Source organism: Phyllostomus discolor, chromosome 4, assembly GCF_004126475.2.
Source record: "Phyllostomus discolor isolate MPI-MPIP mPhyDis1 chromosome 4, mPhyDis1.pri.v3, whole genome shotgun sequence".
NCBI lineage: Eukaryota > Metazoa > Chordata > Mammalia > Chiroptera > Phyllostomidae > Phyllostomus > Phyllostomus discolor.
Window position 1 is genome coordinate 104,468,414 of NC_040906.2, and position 16,568 is coordinate 104,484,981.

The 16,568-nt window shown below is 51.0% G+C and overlaps 2 protein-coding genes across 21 annotated transcripts; one reads left to right on the forward strand and one right to left on the reverse strand.

Moving 5' to 3' along the window:
- Positions 1-344: 344 nt before the first annotated feature.
- On the reverse strand, positions 345-11,986 carry BAG6 (BAG cochaperone 6). 16 transcript variants are annotated; one of them, XM_028510547.2, is made up of 26 exons: positions 11,739-11,984; positions 11,015-11,135; positions 9,575-9,692; positions 9,260-9,456; positions 8,981-9,034; positions 8,740-8,814; positions 7,226-7,464; positions 6,669-6,798; positions 5,991-6,188; positions 5,524-5,773; positions 5,096-5,173; positions 4,878-4,985; positions 4,643-4,755; positions 4,457-4,544; positions 3,999-4,282; positions 3,371-3,662; positions 3,035-3,204; positions 2,801-2,854; positions 2,569-2,671; positions 2,353-2,477; positions 2,043-2,189; positions 1,887-1,946; positions 1,639-1,782; positions 1,457-1,564; positions 806-952; positions 345-524 (listed from the first exon to the last, which is right to left on the reverse strand). In XM_028510547.2, the coding sequence occupies exons 2-26, from the start codon at positions 11,120-11,122 to the stop codon at positions 429-431; spliced, it is 3,486 nt and encodes a 1,161-aa protein (XP_028366348.1). In that variant the 5' UTR covers positions 11,123-11,135; positions 11,739-11,984; the 3' UTR covers positions 345-428. The 16 variants fall into 16 exon arrangements, with proteins under 16 accessions (XP_028366348.1, XP_035879707.1, XP_035879703.1 ...); XM_036023814.1 differs by having other exon boundaries at positions 943-952; positions 11,739-11,952; XM_036023810.1 differs by having other exon boundaries at positions 4,457-4,541; positions 11,739-11,951.
- On the forward strand, positions 11,987-16,461 carry APOM (apolipoprotein M). Of its 5 annotated transcripts, XM_036023817.1 has the most exons (7): positions 12,068-12,116; positions 13,800-13,954; positions 14,632-14,786; positions 15,069-15,142; positions 15,240-15,338; positions 15,517-15,623; positions 15,989-16,461. In XM_036023817.1, the coding sequence occupies exons 2-7, from the start codon at positions 13,895-13,897 to the stop codon at positions 16,235-16,237; spliced, it is 744 nt and encodes a 247-aa protein (XP_035879710.1). In that variant the 5' UTR covers positions 12,068-12,116; positions 13,800-13,894; the 3' UTR covers positions 16,238-16,461. The 5 variants fall into 5 exon arrangements, with proteins under 5 accessions (XP_035879711.1, XP_035879710.1, XP_035879709.1 ...); XM_036023818.1 differs by lacking the exons at positions 12,068-12,116; positions 13,800-13,954 and adding an exon at positions 11,987-12,052; XM_036023816.1 differs by lacking the exon at positions 12,068-12,116 and having other exon boundaries at positions 13,645-13,954.
- The last annotated feature ends 107 nt before the right edge of the window (positions 16,462-16,568 follow it).

Here is a 16,568-nt window from a genome sequence, read left to right on the forward strand (position 1 = left end):
CAGTTCTAGCACTGATCAGTCTTGGTTGAGTTGCAATATGGTACCACTGCATGATAGTCACAGACCTATACCTTATGGCTCCTGCTGCTTAGGAATTGAATCTTTTTTTTTTTTTCTTTTTTCTTAACTGGACAGTCTGAGGACCCAATCCTAGCGTGCACCTGGAACAGATTCCTTGTTTTAGAACTTGGGTCCTATGTACGTGGAAAATGCCTCTGCATGAAAAATTACAAATGGGCAACTGTCCAAAATTGTCTGGTATAGCTAGGGATTATTCAATTTTAAGTCAAATTCAGAGGTTAAAGAGCTTAAACTACTTGATGAAGGCAATTTAGAGACAAAAGGGCCAGGAAAATCTGACTTTTATTTCTTAAATACTGTAAAGGAAGAGGGGGGAAATGGTCCCCTGATGAAAGTGGGGCAAGGAGCTAGGGATCCTCAGCAAAGGCCCGGTGGGCATTAGGGAAGCGCTGGGGGCTATAGTTGGGGTCTTCCTGCAGTCGCTTCTGTATATCAGCCCGGAGCTAGAAAGAGAGCAAGCAGGTTGGAAGGGCATTGGCCAAGACCCTAGGATCCCAGCAAGCACACAAGGTTTATCCCTCAGGAGCTAACACTCCCCACCAGCCAGTCAGTAGCCCAATAAGGCATCAAAGAGCTTTCCCAGATGCCACTAGGGAAAAACATTTAAAAATACAAATGGTAGCCCCAGACTAACCAATTCATCTCTGAAGGAATCTGGGGTAGAGGGTCCCTAGCCCAACCCCTCCCACTAGACCATCCCTATTCTGCTTTAAGGTGGGGACACCTGCTGCCTGTAGCTCTCCTGAACCTCTGGTGCCTCCAGGTCCTGGCTCAGGCTCTCAGGGCTTGTCAGGGGCCGAGCTCCGGCTGCCTTAGCTGCCCGGCTCACGGCCTCTGAAAGAAGCAGCTGGGGGCCCTCACCCTGCATCGTCTGGGAGACGGGGTTGAGAGGAAAAAGAGGACCAACGTCAGATCCAGTGCCACCACCCAGCTCACCCTTTCAATGAGTCAACCAGTCTCCACACTAGGGGAAAGAAGGGATATAGTCCTCGTTTGGTTTTAACAGCAAAAATGCCTTCGTAATTTTGTTTGGCTCTGGCCAAAAACAGCATTTGAATGTGCTGGACTTGGTCTTCAAAACAAGAGGGGCAGGACAGGTCAGGCCATCAGCATTCAAAACTAGCTGGTCCACAAGAAGCAGCCCACTATAAGCAAACAGCCCCAGTTACATGGAGATTAGGCAGCTGAGGGATGACAGTACTGCTGGTCAAGAGACTAATGGGATAACTGAGAAATTCTGAGTCTCAGAAAGGTTTCTTCCTCAATTAAGTGAGGGGGCTAAGCTAGGAAAAATTCCATCCAGCTCAATTTGTTTGATTCTAAGTATGATGGGAATTTGGATAAAGTGGGATCCTCAGAGGTGAGGAAAACCAACCTTGCGTCTCTTGGCAGGCATACCACTGAGGTAGGCGTCGCTTAGGGGAGGCTGCGGTTTCACCTTCCTCTGGCTCTGAATGTCCTGCTGGATGATAGGGACCCATTCCTGGGGAAAAAATTATTAAAAAGTAATGGCCACAACTTGCAGTTGCCTTAGCCCACTGGTCACCTGACACTTACTGGGGGGACTGCAGCTGCCCAAGGTTCTGTCTCAGCAGAAGCTCCATCCTGTTCATCTCGGGAGCCCCCCTCAGGGGCAGGAGGTGGACGTCGTGACATAGCCTCTTCTGCTGTTGTTCCAGGTGCTGGAGAAGCATTCTCCCGCTGGGAGTCAGACAGCAGGCAGATGCAGGATTCTCTGCCACTAGAACCCTCCACCCCTACCCTTCCACTCCAACTTATCTGGCCCCTCAACCTCTCCCTGGTACCTGAGGCTCAGGGGAAGTTCTCTCTGATCCCTGAACTTCCATCGGCTCCTCAGAAAGTGGCTGTGAAATTGGACAGAGGAGAACACAAAATCCCTTTCAAATCACTCCAGTTCCCTCAAGTCCCCTGATCCCATAGCCCATCATCAGGTCCTTTACCTGTGGGGGATCACCAACCCTGCGAACATATCTGAGGATGGCATCAGGGCCTACAGGCATGTGCTCCAGGACCACCTGAAGCCTCAGTCCCATCATAGTGGTCAGCCAGCTCACCAAGGAGGGGTTTACCCCACGAGACATGCGACGCTGCGGGGCAGAGAGCAGACTCAAACACAACACCCTCAACCAGCTTTTAAAAGGTTTCAAAGGGTAAAGAAGTTTGGAAAAGAAAAATAAAAACTGCAGGATACCCGAGAATGGAAACCTGAGGAAACGAAAGCCTGGGGATCTGGGGCTGGGTGGTGCTTACAATCCGGCCATTGATGACAGCAGCTAGCTCCATCTGCTGACCCCCCAAGCAGTGCAAGTTCAGAGCAAGGCATTCAAACAGGCCCTGGTTACACAACTCCAGCAAACGGGCCCCAAATCCACTGTCTGTGGGCAAGACAACAGGGAAGGAGTGGTGGCATCCCGCAGCCCCGCACACCCAACACGCCCCACTCACCCTGACCCAGCTGGCCCTGACCTGTGCAGTGCAGAACATGAGCAGCAATGCTATTAAACTGCTCTTGGAGAAATTCCAGATTTGTCCGGATGATGTCCACACCTGGCTGAACCTGCACCAAAGACTGAGAAAACACACAGAGACCCAAAAATCAGGAACCCCAAGACACTGGGAGTCAAGGAGGAGGGAGTAGGAACAGAAGCTCCCCTACCAGACCCAGAAGAGGATAACACAATGGAAAAGTGTTACTCACAAAACTCTCCCGAACATATTCTTCAAGCCCAGTGATCAACGTGTGGGTTGCCATCTACAGAGGGAGAGGAAGGAGACAGCACAGGTTTAGATTCAAATCCCAGCCCTCAAGGCACTTCCCTCTCCACCCCCAGTAAGTCCAGGGACAATCATAGGTCTAGGTGACAGATAGAGTCAGGAATAAGAAATTAAAAGCGAAGAGAAGAAGAGCTCTGGAGCCCAGCTCTTCATTTACCCGGATGTTACCAGGTGTGGGTTCCTGGCCACCCAGGTAGTGCTGGTGGAAGAAGGATCGCAGCTGGGGCTGGAGCCGCTGCAGTGGCTGGAAATGCCCGTGGAGAAGCATGACCACATCCACCATAGAAAAGTTCTGGCACAGCAGTGAGAGCAGGGCCCCAAAGAATCCTGTGGACCGAGGCAGAAGTTAGCAGTGATCTTTACTTGCTGGCCCACCCACACACCCCTAGCCCATCACCCTCATCCCACCTTGGCAATACCCCTCAATATAGGTCATCTACCTTCCCCTGGCTCCCCTTTTCCTGGAGAAGGCCAAGGAACCCCCACTGCTCACCAAGAGCGCCATCAGCCCCAGGCTCAAAGATGTTGCTGGACCCGCTGAGGCGCTGTATGAAAGCGGCAATGCTCTCACTGCTGCCAGCCCGAGCCCCCAGGGAGCCCAGCAGAGAGCTCAGCACGCCCTGCACCACTGAGGTAAAAAACTCCGGTGACAGGCTTTCAGGACCCAGGCCTCCAGGACTCCCTGTGCCACCAGAAGGGGACCCTGGTGGGGGTGTGGTCTGCTGTTCTGAGGCCAGAGGTGGAGGTGGCGGGGGTGGAGGAGGTGGAGGGGCTGTCTGCGTCGCCTGGCAAACAGGAAAAAAAAAGTACAGAAGATGAGGAGCTCTATTCTGTCTAGACTCCTTACAGCAGAATGCACATGAGAAGTTACTTAATGGCAGCGTTAAGCCAAGCAGCCACCTTTCTCCCTCTTAATGAGTTAGGTCAGGAAGCAGTGACACAAATGCTCCCTAAACCCCATTTTACTCATCTCCAAAATATAAGGTTTATAGTCAATGGGTTCCCATGATTCCTTCCTGACATGTCACCAGGCACTGCACCGGTGGCAGAATAATGGCAACAAGGCAGCAATACCTGGCTGGGCAAGGACAGGAAGGGCAAAGAGTAAACCACTCACTCACCTGCAAAAAGTCAGTCATGCCCTGAAGAAATGCAGGGACCCCAGGCATCGCCACAGTGATGGTGGGAGAAGCCACACCAGGCCCTCCACTGCCTGGCCCTGCAGGCCCCAGTAAGTTGCCCAGTAGCTGAGAGAACTGCAGATCAGAGGTGGAGGGTTGAGGGGGAGGAGGCTGGGTGGGCCCCCCGGGAGCAGGGCCAGCTGTGGTAGCTGTGTTGGTGGTGCCAGCACTGGCTGATGCAGTGGCAGGAGCTGGAGGTGGAGCCATTCCTGGGGTCCCCTGAGCTATAGGGACCAAAAGCAGCAGGTTGAAATCCCCACTCCAATCTTCGAGCAGGAAGGCCGGAACAAAGGGACTGAGTGAGAACTGGGAAACACCCATGAGGATGTCAGGGAGGGAGGGTAAGCCTTCAGAGCTATGGAAATCTAAGTTTGAGGCAGGGAAAAACAAGGACTCACCCACAAGGACAGGCTGCATAAGAAGCTGCCCCACAAGGCCGCTCACCATCTGGGCCAAAGATGTATTGGTACCCAGACCAGCACCCTGCTGAGAGTGGGAGGCTTTCAGCCCTGCCCTTTCCATGCTCCACCACAGGACTCCCTCCCCAGATACCGCCCCACCAAAGCTCTCCCACCCTTACTCACCAGAGTCCCCAGGACTGGGGGCCCCCCAGGATGGGAAGGCCGAGCCTGTGGAGGGGTGGGCCGGGCAATCACCACCCGGGTCGGAGCTGCCTGGAAACCTGGCATCTGCTGTCCTGCGCATGGCACAGGGGAGAGACCAAAGAGGGCTGAGGCCTGGGTTCATGCCCACCAGCCGACAGCACCCACCACCATGGACCTTGGCCCCCCTCCCAGGCCTCCCTTTCCAGGTCATTACCTGTGGCCGCGGAGGCAACAGCTGCCACCATGGCCTGATGAGTGATCTGGTGGGCGACGGCGTGCATGAACTCAGGGGACAGGGAGGGCAGCTGGATGAGGGTGGAGCCTGGGGGGCGGGTCTGATGTAACCTTGAACCTGGACCCCTTCAACCCACCCAATCGGCCCTACCCCTTCTCTACCTACAGTTCAGCCTAATCTGACACCCTCACTCTTACCCAGGGTCTGGCCATGACCAGGGGGTCCTAGGGGGCCAGTGGGGGCACTCGGAACTCCACCAGGCTGTGCGCCAGAATCTGGGTAGGGAGACAGAGAGAGTGGCTCTGAGATAGGCGGGGCCAAGGCCTGGCTGTCACCTCCTGAGATCAGTATCCTTCAGGCCCCCATTCCCCGCCCAGAATGCCTACCTTCCTTTCCCTCCATCTAGACAGGGAGGAGGTGCTCCCTTCCTTATGTAAACAATCTCCAAGAACAAGCAGTCCTGCTGCCCCCAGCCACACACACACACACATACACACACAAACTAAAGCTCCTGCTCTGGTCCCTCTGATACCACCAGCAGCCTTCCCCCTTCCCACCCTCCCTCACACCTCAGCATCAACCCCTCTTCTCACTGTGCTGCCCTTCCCTATTGACCCTAACTCACCTTGAATGTTCATGTGCATCATGACCACAGGTTCCACGCTCTGGTGGGAAATCCGGATGACCCTCGGGTGGCTGGTGGTTGGTAGGGGCGCTGGCCCTGGGGGAGGTGCCCCCTCAGTTGAGTCGACAGTAGCAGAAGAGGGAGCCAAGGATGAGGCCTGTCCAGGACCAGCAGGAGGTGCCTCTGCGCCATGAGTCGGCGGGGGTCGAGTCCCATTCCCAGTCATGGTCACAGTGGTCCCCACATTGATCTGGAGAAGGCAGGTGGAGCAGAAATAAGAATAACACAAGAACCTAATCCAGAGTACTGCCCCATGACCTGCCTCTAAAGTCTCCCCCATCCTTCATCTCTACATGTTTCCAAAGACTCCTCCTGATTTAACCTCCTTCAAGCGCAACAGGCACCCTGGGTCATCCTAACAACAGCGTTCCTCCATTCTTCCACAGGCCAGGCTTGCCCCAACCCACCTGGATGGGGATGGCTGCCTGCTGAAGCACCATGGGGGTGGTGTAGTGAGACATAGGTCGGACCACATGCAGGTGTCGTGGGGGCGCACAGGCCAGATTGCAGCGCAGATCAGACAGTGCCACAAAGGTGTTGCCTAGCAGCCGCAGGCTCTCCCCCACCAGGTTGATCAAGCGCTGGTCCTCTTCTCGACCCTCTTGCTGTAGCCCCAGGCCAAATACAGAAAGCCAAGGAAGAAAAAGAAAAATACAAAAAGGCAGAAAATATCAGGCTGGAATCCATCTCACCAACCAAAGCAATACCACCTTCTGAAAATATCACATCCTCTAACCCTTTAGATGTAGCCTTGGAAGCTCCTGCACAGACCAAATCTTTGTAAAATTCTATTGTATACACATAAAGAATTTCCCACTAAAACAGACCCTATGGTGAGTAAATAAGTCATCATCAACTAATCTCTCTTTACAAACTTGCTAAGTAACTCAAGAGACTGAGGGGTGCAAAGACAGTGAATATTGCAAAGATTATCACCTGTCCTGAAGGAAAGAAAAGATCACTTATTTACAACTCCAGGGAGAGAGCACCACCTTGCAGGAAATCTTTTTTGTGGGGAAAGGGGGATGTGTATGTCAGCCTGTTCCACTTGGGGAGATCTGGGGTAAGGGGGTGGGCAGACTCACATTGTTGTTGTAGTCTGTGTTGGCAGCGGCACCCAGAACCTCATAGTAGCGCTGCAGGAAGGGATGAAGGCGGCTTTCAAGCCGCTGGAGCTCCTGGAGCACCTCGACATACTCCGCAGGGGAAGGATGGCTGTAGGCAAACCCAAGAGACAGTGAGCCAAAGCCTTCCTCAGCTTCCCAACCTCACAGGTGCCAGGGACCACATCTGCCATCTCTCCCTGGCCTCCCAGAACCCTAGCCCAATCCCTTCCTGGACTAGCAGAGCCTGTTCTTTACCCCCAACCTATGGGAAGATGGGGCCTCTGTGAACTCAGAGGCAAGAATCTTGATAAGGAAGCACCATTTGATTTTCCTTGCCCCGGAGAGAGCAGTGCGGCTCAGCTGCTAGTTCCAACTAGCAGGGGACTTTACCTACTCCAGGGTCCCTCCATGCTCCCAACACTAACTCTCCATATAAGACCTCCAAACAATCCTTCCTTCCCCATCACACCTCTCCCAGTCCTCATCCTTCACTTGGGATCCCAAACCCCCTCCCAAAAATGCCCTCCATCTCTCACTTGGGAGCATTTGTCTCTGGGGCAGGTGTTGGGCCCGCTGGGGCTGGGCCAGAAGGGGTGAGCTCCGGGCTCTGGGCTGGGGCACGCTCCTCCACTTCTTCTGCCTCCATGGGCTCCCGAGAAGACACTACGTTTTCGACTGGTTCTGATGTCTGAGAGCTCAAGGCTACTGGCTCTGGGGCAACAGTTGGTGTCTGTGCAGGCGGCTGATTGTGCTGTGCTTGGGACCCACCTCGACACTGAAGGTAGGGGAGAGTCAGGGTACCAAAGGCAGGATGAGACTGCTGCAGAGGACTAACCAGGTCGTCAAAGGAGAATGGATGGACAAAGTGCTCTAACTAGGTTCCCTGAAGGCAAGGCTTTGCATCTGTATCTTTGGCTCCCTAGCAACCAATAAGAAACTTATGCAAATTAGGTACATAATAAACATCTGAAACTCTTACAAACGAATTATTAACAAAAAGTGGGGACTGTGGCTTCCTAACCTCCACAAGAGAAGGAAAGGCCATTGGTCACAGACATAGCACAAACTAATGAAATCAGGACATACCAGTACCAAGTATCATAATTAAGAAACATTTTAAAAAAAATTTTACTTATTTATTTTTAGAGAGGTGTGGGGAAGGAGAAAGAGAAGGAGAGAAACATCAGTGTGTGGTTGCCTCCCACATACCCGCTACTGGGGATGTGGCCTGCAACCCAAGCCTGTGCCCTGACTGAGAATCAAACCAACCAGTGACCCTTTGGTTTGCAGGTCACACTCAAACCATTGAACCACTGCAGCCAGGATATAATTAAGAAACTTAAAAATGTATCAAGCTCTGGCCTGGTAGCTCAGGTGGCTAGAGCATTGTCCCAATACACTAAAGGTGTGGGTTCAATCCAGGGTCAGGACACATACAAGAATCAAACAATGGATGCATAGATAAGTACAACAATCGATGTTTCTCTCTCTCAAATCAATTAAAAAAAAAAAAAAAGGCACGAAAGCCTTCTTTAGTTGAAATGAAATGCCACAAGCCCTAACTGGTGTGGCTCAGTTGGCTGGGCATCATCCCACAAAGCGAAACGTCACTGATTTGATTCCGCTCAGGGCACATGATTGGGTTGGGGGTTCAGTCCCCAGTCGGGAAGTGTACAAGAGGCAACAGATCAGTATCTGTCTGTCTGTCTCTCTCTCTCTCATTCTCTCTCTCATCAATGTCTCTCGCCCTTCCTTACCCTCTCTCTAAAAATAAGTAAATAAAATCTTAAAAAAGAAAAGAGAAGCCATGAGAGTTATCTGACAGATCGGAAACAAACTTCCCAGATATTGGACACCAAGAGGATTAGCAGGGACAGGACAGCCTCACATAGATACTTTGGTACTTTTTCTGCCCAAAGAATGAGGACTGCAAAGAAGAAACCAGATTAGGAAGGAAACATCCAGTGAATGTGGCCAGTCATCCCTCCCCCCCGCCCCCAGGCTGAGACAATGGGTAGGGAGGATGGAAAAACAGAGAAAGACCACTTACTTCCATCCGGGATAGTAAGGTCTGTATATCCCTGATCATGTGCTGAGCCATCACCAGCCGTACTCGGGGTTCACTCTATAATAAGAGAAAGAATATCACAGTAGGTCTGAGATGAAGGCACAAGCTGCAGAGCCTACTGAACCAGGTCCCAGCATCTCCTCAGCCAAGTCCAATCCGACCTCATGGACTCCTTCTCCTTCTCCCAGATCCCCTTCCCTGACCTTCCCAGGCTCCATGATACCTGAATTGGGGCCTGTTCCATGTTGATGTGAACATCCACAGCAGAGCCGTCACTCTGGGGAAAGGGTAAGGGAAGTTGCTCTGGGAGAAGCCAAATACTAAGGCCCCCACATTTCCAACTCATTCTCTGGAGACCCAATCCTTTCCTTCTCAAGACTGAGACCATTAGTAAACCACAGGGCCTTCCAAACCCAATCTAAACACTGAGGTCTCTCAGCTACTACCACAATCAAAATTTTACTTCCCTACAAAAACCATCCCACATGAAACACCGGCTTACAGGAAGGTTGAAGGTTCCAACCATGACATAGCTGTTGGCATTCCGGTCATGAACAGAGGCCCCAGGGCCCCGAGTACCAAGTGTGGGTCCCCCGCCATGGGTGGCTGAGGCAGATCCTGTCCCAGAAGATGCCCCCGAGGGGAGCTGAGTCTGAGGAGGAGCACGTTCTACCAGGTGAATGACCTTTCCCCCAACATCTGCAAAAATAAAAAAGATACACACCAAAACATTTTGTGATCAGTTAAACCTATGATTTCAGCTCATCCTTCTGGGCAGCTGCCTCAAACTCAGAACAGGCCCCCCCTACCCTCTTACTGTATTCCTGGAGCTTCTTATCATCCTGCAGAACCCGTCCCTGGTAGATAAGCCGTTGTTTCTCAGAGGGGATGCTGACAGAGGCAGCAATATGCTCCTTAAATTCCTTTACATTCATCTGTAAAGAAAGGGCACAAACAGGTAATAGCAAACGTAGGAAAGAGGAAGGACAAAAGAGGGACAACTGACTCGTGGAGATGAGGGGTAAAAACCATCCCATCATAAAATCATTTGTCTTGATTGTGAAGTAATTACTGCACAAACCCCCAAACTAAGACAACTCTTGTCAAAATACAATAAATATAATGAAGTTCAATTCTAGGCCTAAGAGAAAATTACATGGCTGAGAAACAGAAAAGTCAACTGATGGTCCCTTCACTCCTCTGCCTAGCTCCCAAGGGAATGTGTGTCTAAAGATATGAGTGACTGCCCCCCAAACACAAAATGATACAACTCTAGTCCCAAAGATAAAAGCAATGACAAGATGGGGTAGACAGTATGATTGGCTAAGGAAGGAAGACTAAACAAAGAAAACACAAAAAAGAAAAATATTTCTTTTAACTAAACAACTAACTCTTAGGAAGATTCAGGCTATTTACACACACCTAATCACAAAAGCCTATATGGTTTCCTGAAATATATCTAATGTCACACTTTAAAAACCATGGGCCAACCCCTCCCAATTTGGTCTCCCAGTATTAGAGTAGTAATGACATAGCTGTGCCCACACTTTCAAGCTAAAAAGATTCACAATATGCCACAAAACTTAGTAACTCAACTCAATGGTCTATTACGCCTCTACCTACATTACCAGCTGTGATTTCTCACCTTTAAAAACAAAGTATAGCCCTAGCTGTTGTAGCTCGGTGGACTGAGTGCAGGCCTGTGAACCAAAGGGTCAAGGGTTCCATTCCCAGTCAGTGCACATGCCTGGGTTGCGTGCCAGGTCCCCAGTACGGGGTGTGTGAGAGGCAACCACACACTGTTGTTTCTCTCCCTCTCTCTCTTTCACTCCCCCCCTCTAAAAATAAACAAATAAACTCTTAAAAACAAAGACAGTATAGCCCTGACAAATTTTTATCTTTAAGTCATGCTTGTGTTTGGGGTCTGTGTGTTGTTTTCCCTTCCCAAAGGCAGGAACCATGCCTATCTCTCTGAGCTGGGGTTCACTTATGCATCATGATAGCATCAAGATTCCCTCCTTCCTCCATATTTCCCTCTACACTGAGTTCTGTTGAGGTGGAGGAAGAAAGAACAAAATCTACTTCATTCAATAGAAGCCAATACCTTATAGCTCAGCAGTACCAGAAAATGTTTTGCCTAGAACATGAACAAAAGAATTAATAAAAGGAAATTGAGGACCAGAAAACCTTCTCCCAGGTTAAGGGGCACACAAGAGAAAGAGTTAATGGGTGCCTTCCAGAAGCACTGGGGTCTCACCTGGGCCCCCACAATAAAGGTCCGAGTTTGAGAGTCCAGGGTCTTCACCAGCACCTCCAGGCTGTCAGGCTCCTCCACTGTGGTACTGGCACTATTATTGGGTTCCATGGCCAAAAGCTTTCTAAGGGAGAATAGAGAGAGGTCCACTGTCGCCCAAAGCTGATTTTATATACCCAGAAGCCTCCCCGGCCCGAGTCTCCGCCCCAATACCTAAAGAGTTTCTCCCACACAAGCACACCCCCACCCCTCTTCTGATTCCGGGGCACATGGAAATAAACGCAAAGGGCAGGAGACCGACGGCAAAGGAAGTTGGGCGACAGGAGGTGGGAGGGGCTCCAAGATGCCAATCACAAGAGAGAGCCAGTGGGGCTAGGAAGCAGGGAAGGAAGCACAATTCCAGAGTCATCAGCGGTCGCGATAGAAAGGTCCCAGAAACCCTGGGATGCTAGAAGCGGGGGACTGGGGAGGGGGGTCGCACTACATTCTGCGAAGAAAATGGTTTCGCGCACGCGCGCCACACCACAACCATTGAGCCCGCCTAAGTCACCACAGACCCAAACTGACGGACACTCACGGGGGGCCAGACCGGCTAGCTGACTGCCCCCCTCTTCTGCCTTCTTCCAGGGCTCCAGCAGAGCGTCGCAATCAACACACACCAAATACACACACCACCACCCTGCGGCTCCACCCACGACTTCCCCACGGTGCCATCACTTCCGGTCACCTCCAACTTGCCACCGACGGCCACTTCCGTTTCCCCGACAGTATTTGGAGATCGCGAGGCGGAACTTCCGGCTCCCCCCAGGTTCCCAAGCCTCACTTTCGTGGGGCACGACTGAAAAGTCCGCGGCCCCAAACAGTGAGTTCCGGAGGGCGAGACGGGCCGGGGCCGGCCTAGATGGGAGGGAGCCGAGCACCCGGAGGAGCCGCCACTGCTGCCGTCGCCCGGGGGACCGTACTGCGTCTGCGTGCGTCGCATTACGCATGCGTACACACTTAGACACTGCCCCGCCCTCCCTGGCGCGATTTATTTCCCCTGTGCGTGAGCTTGTACAATCAGAGGTTGAGGTGGCCATTATAAACGCCTGAAAAAAATTACCAGGTGAGACTCTGTAACTGCCTTAGGAGGCTTTGGACACTTGTTATGGATCTTGGAGTCTCGGGACTGGGGATTGCGCCTCGTTAATCTGCATTTAAGTCTTGGCCTGCAGAGACTTTGAGGCGGTACAGTCCTAGCCACCTAAAATGCCGTCTTCCTCTCACTCTTGCCCTCGGTGCTCCAGTACTTCGGCGCCTCCGGAAGTCGCCCTTTGCTACGGTTGGGGCTGGTTCGCGAGCTGTCCTGCTGCGGTCGCGTGCTTGGGCCTACTCGGTTTTGCCCGGCGGGCGTTTTGCGTAGTGTGGGCGCCATGTTCTTCACAACGCAGTGCCCAGCCGAATCGACACGCCATGTTTTTGAGAAGCTAAGGATTTGCTACCTATCAGGATTTTTGTCCAAAAAAAAAAAAAGGTTGCCTCCGAGTTTGGGAATTGGGAGCAAATGAAGTATGACCTAACCGAAACACTAGACTCTGTGGGAAATTGAATGGGCCGCCAAAGGGCTTCTGCAGACTGGGGTCCTGGGGTTACTGCCTCATTGCCCTCTTCCACCCCCACCCCGGGCCCCGCAACGCTGTTACTCTTTTACCCAGACACGTCACTGCTCTGGTGTCCAGCCTTTTGGGGATCCTTTGTTTGTACCCAGGCCCCAGGAGTCTTTCAGTTAGGAGACCTAATACGCACCTATTTCGTGAGCACTTAGTTTGTACCAGCCAGTTTCCTAAAGATTGTACGTACTGTCACATTTAAAAGCCTTTCAGCATCTGGGGTAGTTACATCCACTTTATGAGTACATCTAGCAAACTAACAAATCCAGGCCTACCAGACTCATCTGGCTCAAGTGCTTCTACCTTACTGCCCCAGTACATTTTTTAGTGTTGTGTTGTTTTTTTTTTATAAAAAGTGTCAAGACGTCACCCCAGAATGGAACAGTATAATGAAACCTCATATACCCTAAGTCCTAAGTCTCACTTCTCAGGACCAAAAAAAAAATTTTGGCAATCTGAGTTACAAATAATTAAAAGGAAGTCCCCACCTTCACTGCATTAGCTCCCCGCCCCACACACACACCTGGCACTATCCAGTGACTGTCTCTTGACAATTTTTTCCTTACCTCCTATTATTTGAGAACGTATTGGCCACTGAAACTGTAAGTGCTTTACAAACATTAATTTCAGCAAATGTTTAGACTTGATGTGTAGGCTTTTGCAAAGAGCTTTATATGCATTATCTCTTAATTCTATGAGATTATGATTTACTCACAGGTGAAAGAAATAGACATACAGATTGTCTAATAAGTAGTAGAGTTAGGTTTTGAACCCATTGCCAGACACCAAAGTCGATCCTCTTTAATAGTCTCTTACTCCTAGTAATAAACATTGAGTGAATGGACTGTGTGTCAGTGAGCTTTTCTTCCTGGTGTACATAGTTTGCCCAGTTATAAACGTCAGAGAAAAAGCCACCTATCAGCCATGTCCCAGCATTTGGTTCATACTGTTCTAATGCACTTAATCAAATTGTATTACAATGATTTGTTTACACAGCTAGTTTTCCGTAGATTGCCTTCAAGGTCAGGGACTGTATCTTAATCATTTTTATGTCCCAAGTCTTAGCCAGTTCCTGGCAAACAGCTGGGACTCAAAACCATTTGCTGAGTGAGTGAATGAATCAATCCACCTCTCTTCAGTGCTGCACAACACAGCAGATGTCCAGCTCAGATCAACATCACAGGCTCTACCTGGAGAGCCCAGCTTTCCTGATAATTCCCAAGAGACCCTGGACATGCCAGGGTGTATTGTGGAATGGCTGCATCTAGAAGAGGGGGAGAAAGGGTCAAATACTGTAAGTAATCCATGTTTGGAAAACGGTTGAAGTTACTCATTAGCAGGTGAAAGGGTCAAGGATCAAGGCAAGGGGGCTGGAAGCAGAGTGGACTCAGCAGCCAGCAGGGGAGAACAGTTAAGGCACCAGCCACTCCACAAAGAGCACCAGCTCTGAGTTGCATGAAGATGTTCCACCAAATTTGGGCAGCTCTGCTTTATCTCTATGGCATTCTCCTTAACTCTGTCTACCAGTGCCCTGAGCACAGTCAACTGACAACTCAGAGAGTGGATGGAAAAGAGGTATGGACTGAGAATGTGAGAAGCTTCCAGTGGGGGTTCTGAGGGACTTGAGTGGGGGGCCTAGAATGAAAAAAAGGCCTAGAATAACCAGAAGCCACACTGGGAAAGGAAGAGAGTGTAAGTACTATGAAGATGAAAGCAAGGATAAGTAAAAATATGTAAGTACTTATGGCCATCAATGTGGAGACATGGTAGAATTGGGGGTGGGGGTTACTCAGGTTACTGAGCATAGGCAAAAAGGAAAAGTCATTTAATGTCTCCCTGTCATGGATCTAAGCCCCAGTTGGAAAAAGGCAGCCAATACCTCCACCCCTAAGTCTTGCTGTTATGACAAAGACGTTGCATGAATCCTGCAGTGGGACCAACCCTCTTATGTTCCCCTTGTTGTCTCTCCAGTTCCCAGAGCCCCACCTGGGCCAGTGGTACTTTATTGCAGGGGCGGCTCGCACCAAAGAGGAGTTGGCGACTTTTGACTCTGTGGACAACATTGTCTTCAACATAGCTGTGGGCTCTCCCCCGACGCAGCTCCAGCTTCATGCTACTATTCGCACGTGAGTGGTGAGGGGACAGAGGCACCAGTAGGTACAGTCTCTGCTCAAGGTGTGGGCACCTACCTGTAAAGAGCTGGGTTCTTTTGCATGTCCACTGTTCTCAGCTGACCTGAGTTCATAGACTCTATTAGTTTTCCTTTGCAGAGAGAGGGGCCTAACCATCCCTTGGCAGCCTGAAACCCAAGGCAACCTGGGCTTCAAGGAATAAGAGGGAATAACTGTTGGTACTGTGTGACTGAGGTGTCACTCAGTCTTTCCTCCTTGCCATCACCACCTCTTCAGGAAAAATGGGTCCTGTGTGCCCCGGGAATGGATCTACCACCTGACCGAGGGAAGCACAGATCTCAGAACTGAAGGTTGGTTCTCTCCAACCCTCCCTCTCCCCAGACCCCGTGGTTTGCTTGATCTTGCATCTCTGTCCTTATTCTCCCCCCCACTGACCCATGCTGACAGGCCGCCCTGACATGAAGACCCAGCTCTTCTCCAGTTCATGCCCAGGTGGAATCATGCTGAAGGAGACGGGCCAGGGTTACCAGCGCTTCCTCCTCTACAGTGAGTGAGGCAAAAGGCAGGATGGGTTGGAAGAAAACACAGGAGAGGGAGGAAAACCCCTTACTCTAGGCCCTGTAACATCATCCCAGGGAGGCCTGGGTGCTTCCCAGGAGGTCCTCACCAGGGTGGGGAGCTAAGTAGAAGTTTTGATGGGTCTGGCCCTGCTGTGCCCTTCCAGATCGCTCACCACATCCTCCTGAGAAGTGCGTGGAGGAATTCCAGTCCCTGACCTCCTGCCTGGATTTCAAGGCCTTCTTACTGACTCCTAGGAAACAAGGTGAGGGGGTAAAGTCCCACAGAAGAGAAATGACTCACCAAGTCTTCTGTGGGTGCTGGATGAAAGGGACTCAAGTGATGTCACCAGAGGGCAAGACCAAAGGCTGGTATCATCAGATTGGCTGTGCTCACACCTCCATTTGTGTCATAGGTTGTGACGGCCCCAGAGGAGCTGTGGGGTACTCAAGAGAGGTTTCTGGGTTTGCAGTGGATAAAGGGGGCAGAGTCAGACACAGGAAGGAAAATAGGCCTCAGAGACCCCTTTGACAGGGGAGGAATAAGGGAATGCATTCTCTCCCACCCATTACTAGCAACCTTGCTTCTCTTCTGAACTTCCTTCCTTTCCATCCTTTTCTTCCTCCTCCCACCAGGAGTCTGTAACCAATCCAGTAACTGACCTGTGGCTACATATGTGCCCCCAGATGGATTCATTGGGAGCTAAGGTAGTGGTGGGGGAGAAGAGAAGCCGAAGAATCCCTCTCAATAGCAATAAAGATTATTTTTCAATCCTCATCTCATGTTGGGGTTTTTCTCCAGACATCAATCCCACTCCAATTTCAAAACTGCCCCTGAAACTTCTACCACCTAAACCCGCAGCCGGATGGTGTCAGGATGGACACTGAGTGGCACTAACTTACTTTGTAGTGGTATATTTAGGATTTGGTGTGACACATTGACTTATTGCTGAGTGAGCAACCCCTAACCTCTGCCTGGGGACTGCAGTGCTTCCCCACACTGCTGCCTGGGCTGTCAGTTCCTAAGCCAGTCCTCCTGCCAGTACCGCCTGCACCATCCCCACTCCTTCTGGTTCCCAGGAACACCATCATTCCTGCAAGCTCCCTGTCACTTGTGTACCCCATCCAGGCCCCAAATCCAACCACCTAACAGCCCCTCTCTTCCCTAGATGTCCCAAAATCCAAGGGACCCCTTGGTCTCCCAACCACCCTCTTACCC